Source organism: Rhinopithecus bieti, unplaced genomic scaffold (genome assembly GCF_001698545.2).
Source record: "Rhinopithecus bieti isolate Rb0 unplaced genomic scaffold, ASM169854v2 scaffold_13348, whole genome shotgun sequence".
In the NCBI taxonomy this organism is placed as follows: Eukaryota; Metazoa; Chordata; class Mammalia; order Primates; family Cercopithecidae; genus Rhinopithecus; species Rhinopithecus bieti.
In genome coordinates, this window is record NW_016808764.1 from 7,815,222 (window position 1) to 7,834,466 (window position 19,245).

The 19,245-nt window shown below is 45.1% G+C and overlaps 1 protein-coding gene across 1 annotated transcript in view; it reads left to right on the top strand.

Moving 5' to 3' along the window:
- The window catches only part of LCMT1 (leucine carboxyl methyltransferase 1), a 72,563-nt gene extending 65,799 nt beyond the window's left edge, over nt 1-6,764 (top strand). Inside the window, exons 10-11 of the mRNA XM_017887189.1 lie at nt 3,471-3,568; nt 6,536-6,764. Of these exons, the coding sequence (XP_017742678.1) occupies nt 3,471-3,568; nt 6,536-6,558 (121 nt within the window). The 3' untranslated portion in view covers nt 6,559-6,764. The remainder of the gene's footprint in view (nt 1-3,470; nt 3,569-6,535) is intronic.
- Nucleotides 6,765-19,245: the final 12,481 nt, after the last annotated feature.

The following is a 19,245-nucleotide window of genomic DNA, read 5'->3' on the forward strand; positions in this document are numbered from 1 at the left end:
AAAAAAAAAAAAAAAAAAAAAGACCCTAACTAGACCTATTTTGAAACAAGTTAAACACTGATAGCAGCTTGAAAGTAACTCATTAGCTATTAGCTGAGATAGGGCTTATGCCCAAACTGATTATTTTAGTAGAAACAAGCAGTTACACCTGGAAAACTCCCAGAGCAAGCTTGGCAGTGGAAATTTTACATAACTTTGGAGAGGGAAGAAAACGACGTTGCTCAAGGACGTATAAGGGGCTGGTGGGTTTTTAAATGGACTCTTCTCCCCATTATAAAGGAAATCTATGCTTGTGGTTCTAAAAAGTTCCTCAAGCATTATAAAGTGCATGAAGTATAAAGTAGTTGTCCCCTCTGTAGTCACACTTGGGAGGTAGCAGTTCTTAACATATTGGGGAATATTCTTTTCCTAGATAGATAGAAAGATAAATATTTATTAATACATAGATTTCTATTTTTTTAATCTGTGGATTCATACTACACATACTGGTCTGTAAACCACCATCCTTTTTGAAAACAATAGATTGTATGTGCCTTTACATATCAAAATATTGAGGGTTGCCATGTCCCATTTAAGGGTACATAGGGCCATGCGTGGTGGCTCACACCTGTAATCCCAGCACTTTGGGAGCCCAAGGCAGGTGGATCACCTGAAGTTAGGAGTTCGAGACCAGCCTGGCCAACATGGTGAAACCGTGTCTCTACTAAAAATACAAAAAATTAGCCGGGCATGGTGGCGGGTGCCTGTAATCCCAGCTACTTGGGAGGCTGAGGCAAGAGAATTGCTTGAACCTGGGAGGCAGAGGTTGCAGTGAGCCGAGGTCATGCCATTGCACTCTAGCCTGGGCATCAAGAGCGAAACTGTGTCTCGAAAAAAAAAAAAAAAATAGGGTACATAGTATTTGTATTGATATGTGGATATAGTATATTGATAATAATTTTAAATAATTAAAATGTCTGTAGCTAGGCATTTAGTTGCAGTGTCTTGTTTATTCATCTTGTTTTCATTTCCTTGTTATAAACAACACTGGAGAGAACATCACCGTCGTGCATCTATGTACAGCCCTAGTGCGCACTTCAGCTCTTTTTTTTTGTAGTCACTCTGTGCTTCCTGTTTCGTGCTTTCTTCTTGCCTTTGGAGATCTAAGATCAATAGCCTTTGGTCTCTTACAAGATCATGAGAAGAATTTTTGGCTTTGCTTTTCCATATAACTTATTAACATTTAGACATATCACTGGTTTTCCCAAATATGTACATGAATAATTGGCCATGAAAGCCTGGAGGGTTTGAGAAAGTGCTGTCTCCACGTGATCAGGTCAGTGCTTCCTGGATTCTTCCGGAAGCATCCTTCTCCACAGGTTGGTTTTCATTTGCTGTATGTCAAGACGATTGTTCTGAACATCCCTGACACGGGGTTGCTCTGGGACTGCTTCTAGATGCCCAGAAAGGAGCCTGTGACTAGCATCAACCACAAGGAAACTCTTGCCTCCAGGAAGTCATTTGTCTCATGTTTCCAGGACTTCTGTAGACAGCAACGTGTAACCCTCGCGGGGGTGGTGGGTAAGGAGATTGGAAGGCCTTTGTCTGTCTATGCCAGGCCGAACAGCCTGCCCAGATCTCTGAATGCCACGTAGTTTGTATCTGCTTTTGCCAGAAACTGTGGAGTATAAGTCTAAGGCGAGGCTATTCATTGAACAAATGCTGAGTGTCTGCTGTGTACCCAGCACTTTTCTAAGCACCAGGGTTACAGCAATGATCAAAATAGGACAAAAGACATTCCTGCCCTTGGGAGCACTCATTCTAGTGAACAGCTTAATAATTAGTAGTGTCTCCTGATAGCTGTACTTGATAATAACCATCTTGGAGCCTTCAGTATGGTGATGGATTTTTCTAGAACTTGGTATCAGATCTGCTTTGGATGTCTCTGGTAGAATGACTTGGGAAGCAACCACATTACTTAATGTGTAGTCATTCTTACTTCAGATGTGGTCCTGAGGCCTGCATACCAAGATGGGAATGAAATCACAAATACAGAAACATGCACAGACATGCACATGTGTTCACACCTGTGCATACGTGCACACATATAACAGACAAGGCCTGGGCAACTGGCAGGACTCGATGTTAGCAGTGGCTATTGTGAATAGTAGGAATTTGGATCCTGTTTCTTTTTTTTTATTTTATTCTGTGTACTTTTCGAAAATGCCTGACTTTTCCTCCATAGTGTGTACATATTTTGACATAAACTTTTTTTTTTTTTTGATAGAGATGGAGTCTTGCTATATTGCCTAGGCTGGTCTCACACTCCGGGCCTCAAGTGATTCTCCCATCTTGGCCTCCCAAAGCTCTGGCATTAGAGGCGTAAGCCACTGCTCCTAGCAAACAAACTTTTTAAAAAAGCTGTTTCCATGTGTTTGTGCATATTTCTCTCTCTGTGTGTATATTTATTTTATTTATTTATTTATTTATTTTTTTGAGACTGAGTCTCGCTCTGTTACCAGGCTGGAGTACAGTGGCACGATCTCTGCTCACTGCAACCTCTGCCTCCCAGTTCAAGCAATTCTCCTGCCTCAGCCCCCGAATAGCTGTGACTACAGGTGGGCACCACCATGCCAGGCTAATTTGTGTATTTTTGGTAGAGATGGGTTTTCACCATGTTGGCCAGGCTGGTCTCGAACTCTGACCTCAGGAGATCCACCCACCATGGCCTCCCAAAGTGCTGGGATTACAGGCATGAGGCGCTTCACCCAACCTGTGTATGTATATTTAAAAGTTTACATTTACAAGGCTTTTTTGGAAAAGTCATACATGCATATAATTTTTTATAAAGCCAGAATAAAGTAGTATAGAGTAAAAACAACCCTCCTCACTGCTGGTCTACTACCTTCTGTCTCAAGAGACAAGTACCATTTCTGGTTTCTTCTGTATTTTCCAAAAGTCTGTACATATACAGACAAATTTGTCTCACTTTTTCTTTACATGGAGAGTGGTGTACTGTGCACATTACTTGCTTTTTAAATGACACAACTTGCTTTTTAAATTCCATGATATGTCTTGGAGGTTATTGCCTATTAATACGTATGGACCTACCCCATTTTTTAAAATGGCTGCATAGTGTCCTGTTTTGACAGTATCAATCTGCTTCAATTTAGTCTGCCTGTCTCCTCCAGTTACCACTAGTTTTTCTTACTGAAGTTTAACAGCTCTTTATATAATAAGGAACTCAACCCTTTGCCACTTGAATTGCAAATATATGTTTCTAGTTTGTCATTTGTGTTTTGACTTTGTTTTGACTTTGTTTCTTTTCAGTGAAAAGAAATTAAAGTGGAGCCACATCATAATTACTATTTTATAGCCGCCTTCTTTCCACTTAACCTACCATGAACATTTTTTCATATCCGTAACTATGGGCCATGATCTTCCTTTTCAATGCAGACCCTGGGATTGTTCTATTTCAATTCTTCCCACAGGATAGAATCACTTGAATTCCTGGATGAAATGGAGCTGCTGGAGCAGCTCATGCGGCATTACTGCCTTTGCTGGGCAACCAAAGGAGGAAATGAGCTCGGTGCGTGATTGTACTTTTCTTGCCTTGACCTGGAAATAGTGAACTTTTCTTTTTCCTTTTCTTTCCCTTTCTCTCTTCTTTTTTTGTCCTCCCTCTTTCCCTCTGTCTTCTTTCTGTCTTGTTTTGAGACAGGGTCTCACTGTGTCACCCAGGCTGGAGTACCGTGGTGCGGTCATAGCTCACTGCAGCCTCCAATTCCTGAGCTCAAGCGATCCTCCTGCCTCCTGAGTAGCTGGGACTACAGGAGCTGGGCTGATTTTCTGTAGAGGTCTCTCTAAGGCCGGTCTTGAATTCCTGGCCTCAAGTAGGCTGGGCACGGGGTCTCACGCCTGTAATCCCAGCACTCTGGGAGGCTGAGGCGGGCAGATCACTTGACGTCAGGAGTTCGAGACCAGCCTGGCTAACATGGTGAAACCCTGTCTCTATTAAAAATACAAAAAAAAAAAGAAAAAGAAAAAGAAAAAAAATAGCCAGGCGTGGTGCCAGGTGCCTGTAATCCCAGCTACTCGGGAGGCTGAGGCAGGAGAATCGCTTGTACCCGGGAGGTAGAGGTTGCAGTGAGCCAAGACTGCGCCATTGCACTCCAGCCTGGGCAAGAAGAGCGAAACTCCATCTCAAAAAGTAAAAAATAAATAAATAATTCCTGGCCTCCAGCAATCCTCTTGCCTCAGCTTCCCAAAGTGCTGGGATTACAGACATGAGCCACTATGGCTGGCCAGAACTTTTCTTCTTCCCAAATTGAAAGATACATTTGGAACTTTGGGCCCAGAAAGAACTAGAGGATCATGTACAAGTATCCGTGAGCATATCCAGAGAATTTGCTGTTATATCTTGCATGTTTTTGTAGCACAAAAACCAGGAGAACTGTTTAAGCCATGTAGCCCAAAACAACCCTTGAGAGATGTACTGTGGCGTTCTCACAGCTGGAAGGTAAAAGACTTGAGAGTTTAAAGTAAAAATCTCCAGAAAAGGAACCGGCATGTGTCTTTTCCATCCACCTACAACCAGGTTCACTGGATGTTAAACGCACAGATCCTTCCATCTCCCTTACCAACCCATGCCGCTAGCGGCTGAATTTTCCCTCTTCTCATTAAGGTGCACATCCCTGTCTGTGGCCGAGTAGGGCCACGGGGAGCAGGTGTGGAGCCATCTATGTTTCTTGTTACCTTGGTCTTGGTCCTGGCCCAGCTCCTTTTCAGCTGCCCCCTGCTGGGCTTGCTTCCCCCAGTGGTTAGGCTTTGAGTGTCTCTCCAGACCCATGGAGGCCACTTTAGATCCCAGTTCCGGCCTTCAGTGGAATAGCTTCCTTTCAAGCTTCCCCCGGATGTAATCCACATGACATGCAATCACAAGCAGGCAGCTGATCTGAAACAGAACTTGACAGAGGCAAGGACCTCCCCCATCCCCTATGCAAAAATTCCAGGTTGACTTGAGACTGATAATCAGCCCCTTTGGACTTGTCATTCCACACAGATTTGCCTAACTATGCAGCTCAGCCCACACAGACCTTTCACATTGGTTTGGTTTGGTTTTGGCTTTTTTGTTTGTTTGTTTTGAGATGGAGTCTTGCTCGTTGTCCAGGCTGGAGTGCAGTAGCATGATCTCGTCTCGCTGCAGCCTCCGCCTCCTGGGTTCAAGTGATTCTCCTGCCTCAGCCTTCTGAGTAGCTGGGATTACAGGCATCCACCACCATGTCCAGCTCATTTTTGTATTTTCAGTAGAGATGGAATTTCACCATGTTGGCCAGGCTGGTCTCAAACTCCTGACCTTAAGTGATCTGCCTGGCTCGGCCTCTCAAAGTGCTGGGATTACAGGCATGAGCCACTGTGCCCGGCCTTCACGTTTGTTTTGGATTTAAAGTCATTTATTGGTGGACTGAGTGCAGTGGCTCACACCTGTAATCCCAGCACTTTGGGAGGCTAAGGCAGGCGGATCACCTGAGGTCAGGAGTTCGAAAGCAGCCTGGCCAACATGGTGAAATCCCGTTTCTACTAAAAATACAAAAATTAGCTGGGTATGGTGGCGCATGCCTGTAGTCCCAGCTACTTGGGAGGCTGAGGCAGGAGAATCTCTTGAACCTGGGAGGCAGAAGTTGCAGTAAACTGAGACTGTGCCACCGCCCTCCAGCGTGGGCAGCAGAGCGAGACTCTGTTTCCAGAAAAAAAAAAAAAAAAGTCACTATTGGCGTATTTTTATATTATTCTCCTCTTAATTATATTAAAAAAAATACTTCGTAGTAGGGAAGTTGAAAGCTTCTAAAAAATATAACAAAGAAAATCCACCTGTATGCCTGTCAGTCAGAGATGATCTCTTGCAACTTTTCCCTTCCCCCTATTTCTAAATATTGTTTTGTTTGTTTTATAATGAGTTGAATTTTATATTTATGCAACTTTGATTTCAAGTGTTTTCAATTTAATATTATAACTTTTAGCACTTCCCCTGGCAATTAAAATGCTCAATGAGCATAATTGTAATGGCTTTATAATATTATATTATGTCACTATGGCTGAATTAATTTTTCCATGTTTTTGGAAATGTAGGTTATTTGTAATACTTTTATGTGAACTCTAGTTCTAACAAAGGAACAATATATTGAGCATTTTAATGTCAGGAATTTCTTTTGTCCCCACTGACCCCTGGCTGCTTTGGGACATCAGTGCTTGTCTGTGTGGAAGATCCATCTCTGCCTTTGCTCAAAGTTCAGCACATAAAGGGCAGATTTTTGGCGTTAACTGCAGACAGTCCATGAACTGTTATAATGCTTTCTTAATCCTTTTAAAACCACCCATAAACACAGTCTTGCCCAACCTTTTGTCCTTACGAAACCTTTTTTATGTTAGCAGGCGGGCGGTGCTGCAGTGGCCAGCAGTGTGACTGGTGCCCCTGAGCCGGTCACTGGGGGTCCACTTGGGGCCTCTGCTCCTGGCCACCAGGGTCTCCTAATGGTGTCTGTGTGTCTCCCCTCAGGGCTGAAGGAGATAACTTATTAATCTGTTGAAGGCTTGTGCCGAGCCAGAAGCGGAAGCCTGTCGCCCTCCTGGAGGGTACCTGCGAGCTCCCTGAGCGCTGGGTGGGCCTCGTCCGCAGGTCTCATCCCACACGCTGAGAAGCCTCGATCACTACGGTGGTCGCACATGTTCCTCTTCCTGTTCCTGTTGACATGTCGGTGTTTAAATAAATCTCACTTGCCACCAGTCTCCTGTGGTTGGAACTCTGCTGGCTGCCGCTGCTCATTCTGTGCCCCATGGGTTGGGCGGGCCAGGGTTCACCTCTGTGTTAGCTAAAGCCAAGGACCCCAAGTCTGCTTTGACCTTGACTTACTCCCTGTGAGTCACACTCGGCCCATGACCTTGAGTCCATTTTAGGATCTACTCCCTCATGTGCTGTTTGTTGCAGCGCGTGACACTGTGCCTCACACCCTGACCCCGGCCACCCGATGCGAGGCTAGTGCTCTTCTCCGGCTCCTGCCTCTGCCCTGGCCACGCTGGCCTGTTCAGTTGCCTCCTTCATCTTGGTCATGGTGGCCAGCTGAAGGATGGCCCCTAAAGTGTCCATGTCCTGATCCCCAGAGCCTGTGAGTGTGTTACCTTCTGTGGAAAAGGGGCTTTGCAAATGGGATTAGGGGTTTGAGATGAAGAGGTGGTCCTGGGTTATCAAGGGGGGTCTGGTAAGATCACGGAGTCCTCATTAGAGGGACAGACGAGACGTCAGAGTCAGAGGAGGAGAGGCCCAGAAGACAAGAAGCAGAAGCAACCAGGGGATGCTGCCTACGGCAATAGCAGCAGAGCCTCCCTCGGCCTCCAGCCGGAACTGCCTGCCAACACCTTGATGTTAGCCCAGAGAAACTGATTTCAGATTTCTCACTTCCAGAGCCGTAAGAGAATACATCCGTGGTGGTGGTTTGTTTTTGAGATGGAGTCTTGCTCCGTTGCCCAGGCTTGGAGTGCAGTGACATGATCTTGGCCCACTGCACCCACTGCCTCCCAGGTTCAAGTGATTCTTCTGCCTCAGCCTCCCAAATAGCTGGGATTACAGGTGCATGCCGTCATGCCTGGCTAATTTTTGTATTTTTAGTGGAGATGGAGTTTCACCATGTTGACCAGGTTGGTCATGAACTCCTGACCTCAAGTGATCTGCCCACCTTGGCCTCCCGAAGTGCTGGGATTACAGGCATGAGCCAATGTGCCCAGACTGGTGTGTGGTGTTTTGAGCCACCAAGTTTGGGGCTTACACTTAACAGCCACAACTGGAAGTCAGTGCAGTTATGAGACAGGTTCGTAGGGCCCCTGAGTGATGACCTCATATTTCAGAAACAAGGCCTGTCCCACACCTGTCTGCTGAACTCCCTGAGTGATGGCTAGGCTTCGTCTACAGGGACTTCTTAGTTATGTGACTGGCGTTGTGAGCATGAACCTGCATTTGCAGGGCGGCACTGCAGAAGCCCTCAGCGCCCTCTGCTGGAGAGGTAACAGCCCCTCTTCTACCATTCAGAATCCTTAAATCAGAGTCCTCTAGAGTGTAGGCCCTGCACCTCGAGTGGCATGCTGGTTGATGGGATGTGTTCCTATAAATAAATATCTGTGATAAAATGTATAAATTAGGTGCAGTAAGATTAGCAACAATTTAAAAAAGCAATTATAACAATAAAAGGTTATGTGAATGTGGTCTTTGAAGATAACTAGCCTGGTGCAGTGGTGCACACCTGTAATCCCAGCACTTGGGGAGGCCGAGGCAAATGGATCATGAGGTCAGGAGTTCGAGACCAGCCTAGCCAACATGGTGAAACCCCGCCCCCCCCCACCTGTAATCCCAGTTATTTGGGAGGATGAAGTGGGCAGATCACAAAGTCAGGAGTTCGAGACCAGACTGGCCAACATGGTGAAACCCTGTCTCTACTAAAAATAACAAAAAATCTGGGCTTGGTGGTGGGCATCTGTAATCCCAACTGCTAGGGAGGCTGAGGCAGGAGAATTGCTTGAACCCAGGAGGTGGAGGTTGCAGTGGACTGAGATTGCGCCACTGTACTCCAGCCTTGACAGAGCAGGACTCCATCTTGGAAAAAAAAAATATCTTAGCTATACTCATTTTTGGGCCTCAACTGACCTCAGGTTACTGAAACCTTGGAAAACAAAACCATGGGAAAGGGGGAACTCTGGTATATGTACAGCATTAGCTGAAACAATGTTTACTTTTGTTGTTTTTGGAAAGGGCCTTGCACTGTCTCCCAAGCTGGAGTGCAGAGGTGCAGTCATAGCTCTCTGCAGCCTCAACCTCCTTGGGCTCAAGCGATCCTCCTTCCTCAGCCTCCCGAGTAACTGAACCATAGGCACACACCACCATGCCTAGCTATTTTTAATTTTTTTGTAGAGACAGGGTCTCCCTGTGTTGCCAGGGCTGGTCTTGAACTCCTGGACTGAAGTGATCCTCCCATCCGTCCTATTCCAAATTTGATACTGAAATTAGGCCAATTAATAACCCTACAATGGCCTCTACGTGCTCAAGTGAAAGGGTCACATACCTTTCACTTTAAATCAAAGCTGGAAACTATTAAGCTTAGTGAGGAAGGCACGTCAAAAGCTGAGATAGGGTCGGGTGTGGTGGCTCACGCCTGTAATCCCAGCACTTTGGGAGGCCAAGGTGGGCGGACCACCTGAGGTCAGAAGTTCGAGACCAGCCTGGCCAACATGGTGAAACCTCATCTCTACTAAAAATACAAAAAGTAGCCAGGTGTGGTGGCAGTCGCCTGTAATCCTAGCTACTTGGGAGTTTGAGGCAGGAAATCACTTGAACCTGGGAGGCGGAGGTTGCAGTGAGCCAAGATCGCAACACTGCACTCTGCCTGGCTGACAGAGTGAGACTCCATCTCAAAAAAAAAATAGTAATAATAATAATGAACAAAAAAAGAGCTGAGACAGGCCGAAAGCTAGAGCTGTTGTGCCAAACAGCCAAGTTGTGAATGCAAAGGAAGAGTTCTTGGAGGAAATGAAAAAGTGCTACTCCAGTGAACACACGAATGATACGAAAGCGAAACCATATTATTACTGATAGGGAGAAAGTTCGAGCGGTCTGTATAGAAGATCAAACCAGCCACAACCTTCCCTTAAGCCAAAGCCTAACCCAGAGCAAGGCCCTAACTCTCTTTGAATTGTGTGAAGGCTGAGAGAGGAGAGGAAGCTGCAGAAGAAAAGTTGGAAGCTAGCAGAGGTTGCTTCCAGAGGTTTAAGGACAGAAGCTGTCTCCATAACATAAAAGTGCAAGGTGAAGCAGCAAGTGCTGATGGAGAAGCTGAAGCAAGTTGTCCAGAAGATCTAGCTGAGATCATTGATGAAGGAAAGTGGCTACACTAAACAACAGATTTTCAATGTAGGCGAAACAGCTTTCTCTTGCGAGAGGACGCCATCTAGGACTTCCATAGCTAGAGAGAAGTCAATGCCTGGCTTGTTAGTGTCTAGTATCGAATGCAGCTGGTGACATTAAGGTCAGTGGTTATTTACCATTCTGAAAATCCTAGGGCCCTTAACAGTTATGCCAAATCCACTGGGTGCAGTGGGTCATGCCAAGGCAGGCGGATTGCTTGAGGCCAGAAGTTCGAAACTAGCCGAACCAACATGGCAAAACCCCATCTTTACTAAAAGATACAAAAGTTAGCTGGGTGTGGTGGCACGTGCCTGTAGTCCCAGCTACTTGGGAGGCTGAGGCGTGAGAACTGCTTGAACCTGAGAGGTGGAGGTTGCACTGAAGCAAGATTGTGCCACTGCACTCTGGCCTGTGTGACAAAGTGAGACTCTGACTCAAAAAAAAAAAAAAAAAAAGGGCCAAATCTACTCTGTGTTATAGAAATGGAACAACAAAGCCCAGGTGACAGCACATCTGATTACGATGTGGTTTACTGAGTATTTTAAGGCCATTGTTGACACCTACTACTGAGACAAAAATTACTTTCAAAATATTATTGCTTATTGACAGTGCACCTGGTCGCCAAAGAACTCTGACAGAGATGTGCAAGGTGATGAAGGCTGTTTTCATGCACGCTGACACAGCATTCATTCTGCAGCCCCATGGATCAAGGAGTAATTTTGACTTTCAAGTCCTCCTATTTAGAAATACATTTTGTAAGGCCAGGCATGGTGGCTCACACTTGTAATCCCAGCATTTTGGGAGGCCGAGGCGGGCGGATCACAAGGTCAGGAGTTCCAGACCAACCCAGCCAATATAGTGAAACCCCATCTCTACTGAAAGTACAAAAATTAGCCAGGTGTGGTGGCAGGTGCCTGTAGTCCCAGTTACTTGGGAGGCTGAGGCAGGAGAATTGCTTGAACTCGGGAGGCAGAGGTTGCAGTGAGCCAAGATCGTGCCACTGCACTCCAGCCTAGGCGACAGAGTGAGACTCCATCTCAAAAAAAATAGCAAGATAACTAGAATTAGAAATGGAGCATAAAGATGTGACTGAACTGCTGCAATCTCATCAAACTTGAATGGATGAGGAGTTGCTACTTATGAACGAGCAAAGAAAGTGGTTTCTTGAGATAGAATCTACTCCTGGTGAAATGCTGTGAACATTGTTGAAATGCCAACAAGGGATTTAGAATGTTACACAAATTGAGTGGATAAAGCAGCAGCAAAGTTTAAAAGGAATGACTCCAATTTTGAAAGAAGTTCTACTGTGAATAAAATGCTGTAAAACAGCCTCTCTTGCTACAGAGAAATCTTTCGGGAAAGGAAGAGTCAACCAATGAGACAAACTTCAATGTTGCCTGCACAGCCATCCACTGATCTTTCAGTAACCACCACCCTGCTCAGGCAGCAACCATCAACATCAAAGCAAGACTCTACACCAGCCAAAGAGCCTACACCATTGCTGAAGGCTCAGATGATCATTAGCATTTTTAAAGCAATAATGTATTTTTAAATTAAGGCATACACATTTTAAAGACATAATACTATTGCACACGTAATAGAATACAGTGTAGAATAAACATAACTTTTATATGCACTGGGAAACCAAAAAATTCATGTGATATTCACTTTATTGAGATGGTCTGGAACTAAACCTGCAGTATCTCTCAGGTATTCCTGTAGGTGAAATCTTTCGAAAGAACAATATTTGTTCTTTTTTTCTTTTCTTTTCTTTTCTTTTTTTTTTTTGAGATGGAGTCTTGCTCTTGTTGCCCAGGCTGGAGTACAATGGTGCCATCTCTGCTCACTGCAACCTCCGCCTCCCAGGCTCAAGCGATTCTGCCTCAGCCTCCCAAGTAGCTGGGACTACAGGTGCATCCCACCACACCCAGCTAATTTTTGTGCTTCCAGTAGAGACGGGGTTTCACCATGTTGGCCAGATTGGTCTCGAACTCCTGACCTCAGGTAATCCGCCTGCCTTGGCCTCCCAAAGTGCTGGAATTGCAGGCATGAGTCACCACGCCCTGCCTGGATTTCTTATATATAAGATCATGATAGACATAATGTTACTTCTGTGCCATTTTGGATGCCTTCTCTTTGTTTTTCTTGCACAATTTCTCTGTCTACCTTCAATACTATACTGACTAGAAGTAGTAAAAAGTGGGCATTCTTGTCTTATTCCTGCTATTGGAGAAAAGCTTTTTAGTCTTTCGTTATTGAGTATATTAGCTGTGGGTTTTTATATACGGTCAGGTTGTGTATGGTGGCTTCTGCCTGTAATCCCAGCACTTTGGGAGACTGAGATGGGAGGGTTGCTTGAGGTCAGGAGTTTGAGACCAGTCTGGACAACATGGGAAGACTCTTTGTTTACAAAAAACTAAAAACTTAGCTGGGCATGGTGGTGCATGCCTAGCTGCTTGGAGGCTGAGGCAGGATGACAGCTTGAACCCAGGAGTTTGAGGTTATAGTAAGTAATGATCATGCCACTGCCCTCCAGCCTGGGCAACATAGCAAGATCCTGCCTCATAAATAAATCGAAATTATTATATTGAATTAATTACCTATTTCTAATTTTGTTGAGTGCTTTTTTTTTTTTTTTTTTTGAGACGGAGTCTCACTCTGTCGCCCAGGCTGGAGTGCAGTGGCCGGATCTCAGCTCACTGCAAGCTCCGCCTCCCGGGTTTACGCCATTCTCCTGCCTCAGCCTCCCGAGTAGCTGGGACTACAGGCGCCCGCCAACTCGCCCGCTAGTTTTTTGGGTTTTTTTCAGTAGAGACGGGGTTTCACCGTGTTAGCCAGGATGGTCTCGATCTCCCGACCTCGTGATCCACCCGTCTTGGCCTCCCAAAGTGCTGGGATTGCAGGCTTGAGCCACCGCGCCCGGCCATTTGAGTGCTTTTTTAAATCATGAAAGGATATAAATTTTCTCAGTTTTTGTTTATATCAGTTGAGATGATTATGTGGGTTTTTTCCCCTTTGTGGTATATTACATTGGTTGATTTTTGTACATTGGACCACTCCAGGAATAATTCCACTTGGTCATGGCATATAATTCTTTTAATATGCTTCTGAATTCAGTTTGCTAGAATTTTTGTTGAGGATTTTTGTATCTGTCTTTGTTGAGACGTTTCACTCTGTCACTCAGTTCAGTGGCTTGATCACGGCTCACTGCAGCCTCCAACTCCCTGGCTCAAGTGATCTTTCCACCTCAGCCTCTTGAGTAGCTGGGATGACAGGCATGTTGCCATCACGCCTGGCTTTTATTTTATTTTATTTTAATTAATTAATTAATTATTTATTTAGTAGAGATGAGGTCTCACCATGTCTCCCAGGCTGGTCTCAAACTCCTGACTCAAGCAATCTGCCCACCTCAGCCTCCCAAAGTACTGGGATTATAGGTTTGAGCCACCACACCCAGCCTAGTATCAATCTTTTTTTTTTTTTTTTTTTTTTTGAGACAGAGTCTCACTCTGTTGCCCAGGCTGGAGTGCAGTGACGCAATCTTATTCACTGCAACCTCCACTTCCCAGGTTCAAGCAATTCTCATGTCTCAGCCTCCCAAGTAGCTGGGATTACAGGCATGTGCCACCACGCACGGCTAATTTTTGTTTTTTGTTCTTTTTGTTTTTTGTTTTTTTGTTTTCTTTTGAGACGGAGTTTCACTTTTGTCGCCCAGGCTGGTGGCACGATCTTGGCTCACTGCAACCTCTGCCTCCTGGGTTCAAGCTATTCTCCTGCCTCAGCCTCCCAAGTAGCTGGAATTACAGGTGCCCTCGACCACGTCTGTCTAATTTTTTGTATTTTTAGTAGAGACGGGGTTTCACTATGTTGGCCTGGATGGTCTCAAACTCCTGACCTCGTGATCCGCCCACCTTGGCCTCCCAAAGTGCTGGGATTACAGGCGTGAGCCACCATGCCCAGCCAATTTTTGTATTTTTAGTAGAGTCGGGGTTTCACCATGTTGGCTAGGCTGGTCTTGAACTCCTGACCTCAAATCATACACCTGCCTCAGCCTCCCAAAGTGCTGGGATTACAGGCGTGAGCCACCGCACCCGGCCTCAATCTTTATATGAGATATTAGTCTGCAATCTTCTTCCAGGACCTTCATCTAGCTTTGGTATTGGGGCCATGCTTATAGAATGAGTTAGGAAGTATTTCCTCCTTTTCCTTTTTTCTTTTGAATTAGTTTGAGAGCATTGGTATTAATTAAACGTGCATTCGCCACATGTGGGTGGAGTGTCCTGCACATGTCTGGTAGGTCCAGTTTGTTTACACTGTTGTTCCTGTCCTGTTTCCTTATTCATCTTCTCTCCCACTGTTCTCACCATAGGCTTCAGACTCCACAGTTTATCGGAGACCTTGATCTTTTTTTCTTTTATTCTTTGAGACAGAATCTTGCTCTGTCACCCAGGCTGGAGTGCAGTGGCACGATCTCAGCTCACTGCAACCTCTGCCTCTCGGGTTCAAGCGATCCTCCCACCTCAGCCTCCCTAGTAACTGGGATTATAGGCGAGCGCCACTACGCTGAGCTAATATTTGTATTTTTGGTTGAGACAGGGTTTCGTTATGTTGACCAGGCTGGCCTCTAACTCCTGACCTCAGGTGATCCACCCACTTCGGCCTCCCAAAGTGCTGGGATTACAGGTGTGAGCCACCACGCCTGGCCTGAAACCTTGATCTTAACCCTAATTAACCAAAAAGAGGGAAAAGTCTGATGTCTCCTAGACGGTGTTCCCAGGAGCCTATCTTAACCTCCTCTTAGGTGACTCGCCAGCTTCTCAAACTCAACATTTCTAAAACCAAATACATCTTTTCCCCTCTCCTAAATACTATTCTTTTTTTTTTCAGACAGAATCTTGCTCTGCTGCCCAGGCTGGAGTGCAGTGGCATAGTCTCAGCTCACTGCAGACTCCGCCTCACAGGTTCAAGCAATTCTCGTGCCTCAACCTCTGAGTAGCTGGGATTACAGGTATGAACCACCACACCCAGCTAAGTTTTGCATTTTAGTAGAGATGAGGACTCGCCATGTTGACCAGGTTGGTCTCAAACTCCTGAACTCAGGTGAGCCACCCTCCTTGGTCTCCCAAAGTGCTGGGATTACAGGTGTGAGCCACTGCACCTGACCCTAAATAACTCTTCTTTCTGAGCTCTGAATTCCTTCCCAGCACGACCTCCACTCAGCATCCTCAGAGTCATCAACTCGCTGCTTCTCCTCATTCTCCTCACTGGCTAGGAGGCCACGTTCAGTTCCTTTTCCTTAATCAGTGTGTTTATCATATCTGTCTCTACTCTACTGCTGCCACCCGGACTCAGTCTTCTTCTGTCTCACACAGAATCTTTTTGGCCTTCGTTCTCAGGAATGTAGATCCTGAGCACATCATTCCCATGACCAAAGACTGTCAAGGCTGCATCTTTGCTTAATGCCTGAACGTCCAGCTCTTAGCAAGGCAAGGAAGATGCTCTGTGATTGGGCCTTATCCTACATGTAGTCTTATTTTCTAGTCAACAAAACAGGTGCTGGCAGGCTATATCTAATGCCAGCCTCTCTCCCTGGCCTGTGCTTTCCCCAGAGTTCATCCATGCAACCCTGCCCACCTTCAAAGCCCACCCCAAATGCAAACTTCCTTGTCCCTTTCTTCCTTTCATTATTCTTTTTTTTTCTCAAGACGGCGTCTTGCTCTGTCACCCAGGCTGGAGTGCAATGGCTTGATCTCAGCTCACTGCAGCCTCTGCCTCCCAGGTTCAAGCAATTTTCCTATCTCAGCCTCCTGAGTAGCTGGGATTACAGGTGTGTGCCACCATGCCCAGCTAATTTTTGTATTTTTGGTATAGATGGGATTTCACCATGTTGGCCAGGGTGGTCTCGAACTCCTGACTTCAGTCTACCAAAGTGCTGGGATTACAGGTGTGAGCCACTGCACCTGGCTCCTTTCATCATTTTATTATTTTATTCAATAAAAGATAAGCACCTACTGTATAAGCAAGACAGACATGATATATGCCCTTAAGGCGCTTTCATTCTTTTGGAGAAGGGCGGTTAACTATGCCTTACTGTAAGGTATAGCAACCTTTATGTGGAAAAGCCACGGATTCACCTAACAAAAGCAGCTTATTGGCTGGGTGCAGTGGCTCATGCCTGTAATCCCAGCACTTTAGGAGGCCAAAGTGGGTGGATCACTTGAGGTCAGGAGTTCGAGACCAGCCTGGCCAACATGGTGAAATCCTGTCTCTATTAAAAAACTAAAAATTAGGCTGGGTGTGGTGGCTCAAGCCTGTAATCCCAGCACTTTGGGAGGCCGAGGTGGGCGGATCACAAGGTCAAGAGATCGAGACCATCCTGGCCAACATGGTGAAACTCCATCTCTACTAAAATATAAAAATTAGCTGCGCATGGTGGCACGCGTCTGTAGTCCCAGCTACTCAGGAGGCTGAGGCAGGAGAATGGCGTGAACCTGGGAGGCGGAGCTTGCAGTGAGCTGAGATCCGGCCACTGCACTCCAGCCTGGGCGACAGAGCAAGACTCCATCTCAAAGAAAAAGAAAAAAAAAAAGCAGCAGCGTATCCATTTAGGCTGGCCAAGGAAGCTTTCCTGAGACTGTCATACAAAGTTCCCTAGGCAGATGGATTAGCATTCACAAGAGAGCATGCTTGTATGCCCGTGTCTGCCGTCATTACTAACCAATTGCATATTTGTGCTTCTAACTGCTTGTGCTAATTTATTCTGTCCCTATAACAACTCTATGTCAGTTTGTTTTTATCCTCATTTTTTTTTTTTTTGAGACCGAGTCCCACTCCTGTCACCCATGTTGGAGTGCAGTGGCATAATCACAACTCACTGCAGCCACTTTGGGCTCAAGGGATCCTCCCACCTCAGCCTCCCAAGTCTAATTAGCTAGGACTATAGGCATATGCCACCTTGCCCGGCTAATTTTTTATATTTTGTATAGATGGGGTCTCACCGTGTTACCCAGGTTGGTCTTGAACTCCTGGGTTCACGCAGTCCTCTTGCCTTGGCCTCCCAAAGTGTTGGGATTACAAGCGTGAGTCACTCTGCCCAGCCTCATTCTCATTTTAAACATGAGGAAATAAGGGTATGTGGAAATAGAGTAATTTGTCCAAGGTCATACAGCCAATCAATGATGGAACTGAATTTGAAACCAGGCAGGTGGGCTTTAGAGCCTGGACTTTTGACTGCTATGTTGTTTATGTCTCCTTTCTCCCTGCCCTAAATAGCACATAAAATCTTTTTCTTTTTCCCCAGCACTACCATTACATGAAGGTGTGGGGTCTCATTTCTTCACATTTGTCAGATTGGCTTATTTCTCCTTTACTGGGCACCCCTTGATGCTGTTGATGAAGAATGACCCTCTCCTCAGGCAGCCAGGCAGTGGCTAATGCCTGTAATCCCATCACTCTGGGAGGCAGATCATGAGGTCAGAAGTTTGAGACCAGCCTGACAATATGGTGAAACCCATCTCTACTAAAAATACAAAAATTAGCTGGGTGCAGTGGTGGGCGTCTGTAGCCCCAGCTACTCAGGAGTCTGAGGCAGGAGAATGGCTTGAACCTGGCAGGCAGAGGTTGCAGTGAGACGAGATCGCACCACTGCACTCCAGCCTGGGTGACAGAGTAAGACTCTATCTCAAAAAAAAAAAAAAAAAAGTATAAATAGCATACCAACATTTTCTTGTACTCGTAAGTTAGAAAACAGAATTATTCAGAAATCTTTGTTTAAAGCTACCTTTGTGATTGCGTTTTTCTACTACATTTGGATTTTTTAGAACATTTAATTTTAATACAATATGGAAGTCTAAAACAATGAAACAGATATTGGGTAGATATGAACATTGCTATGGTATTTGCATTTTATTGTGTACCTTCAAAAGAATAATATTAATAGTTTTAACTTAAAACTATGGTGTTGGCTGGGCATGGTGGCTCACGCCTGTAATCCTAACACTTTGGGAGGCCAAGCCTAGCGGATCACTTGAGGTCAGTAGTTCCAGACCAGTCTGGCCAACATGGTGAAACCCTGTCTCAACTAAAAGTACAAAAATTAGCCAGGTGTGGTGGTGCGCACCTGTAATCCCGGCTACTTGGGAGGCTGAGGTAGGAGAATCTCTTGAATCTGGGAGTCAGAGATTGCAGTGAGCTGAGATTGCGCCACTGCACTCCGGCCTGGGCAACAGAGGGAGAGTCCGTCTCAACAAAACAAGACAAAACAAAAAGTATGGTGTTTATAATACACTGTAAATTACATTCTTTGCAACTACAACACACACACACATACAAATATATCCTTTAAAATTTTTGCCCAAAAGTGCTCATGCCTAGACACTACACTTAACCTTACTTTTTTCACCTAATAAAATATTTTGCACACCTGTAATCCCAGCACTTTGGGAAGCCGAGGTGGGCAAATTGCTTGAGCCCAGAAGTTAAGAGACCAGCCTGGGCACCATAGTGAGACCCCATCTCTACATAAAAATACAAAAATTAGCCGGGCATGGGGGTGCATGCCTGTAGTCTCAGCTACTTGGGAGGCTGAAGTGGGAGGATCACCTGAGCCTGGAGTGGTCAAGGCAGCAGGCAGCTGTGAACGTGCCACTCCACTCCAGTCTGGGCGACAGAGTGAGATCCTGTCTCAAGACAAAACAAAGCACAACCCAAACATTTTGGAGGTCTTCCCATGTGAGTACCTGTGGATCTGCTTATGTTTTTATCAGCTACATGTTATTTCTTTATTTCAATGTAGCAGAATACATTTAACCGTTAATAATTATTTCAGTCATTTCAGGTTTTTATGCTTTTATGTACAATGCTACAACAGGCAACCTTTGAATACCTGTTACAGGACATTTTTAGCAATGGGATTGCTGTGTCAGAGAGAGGTACCTTTTACATTTTGAAAGGTGCTTTCCAAATTTTCACTCAATAAGGCTGCACGTTCCACCAATGGGGATTGGAAGTATGCTTTTCAGATCTCTGTTGGCCTGGAAAAAATCTAAAATGTCCAGTCAGTTAAAAACAAGATAGACAGATAAACAGATAGATAGATAGATGGAGATAGAAATATATCTTGTTTTGATTTGATTTTTCTGTGAGTGAGGTTAAGCCATAATGAGTGAGACTGAGCAACTTTTCATATATTTATTAGCCTTTTTTTATTCCTTTATCAATGTCCTGCCTGGTTAAAAGCTGGGTTGTCCTTTTCTTAATAATGTATGAATTCTCTTTGTCAGTTAAGAAATTTTTTTTTTTTTTTTTTTTTTTTTTTTTTT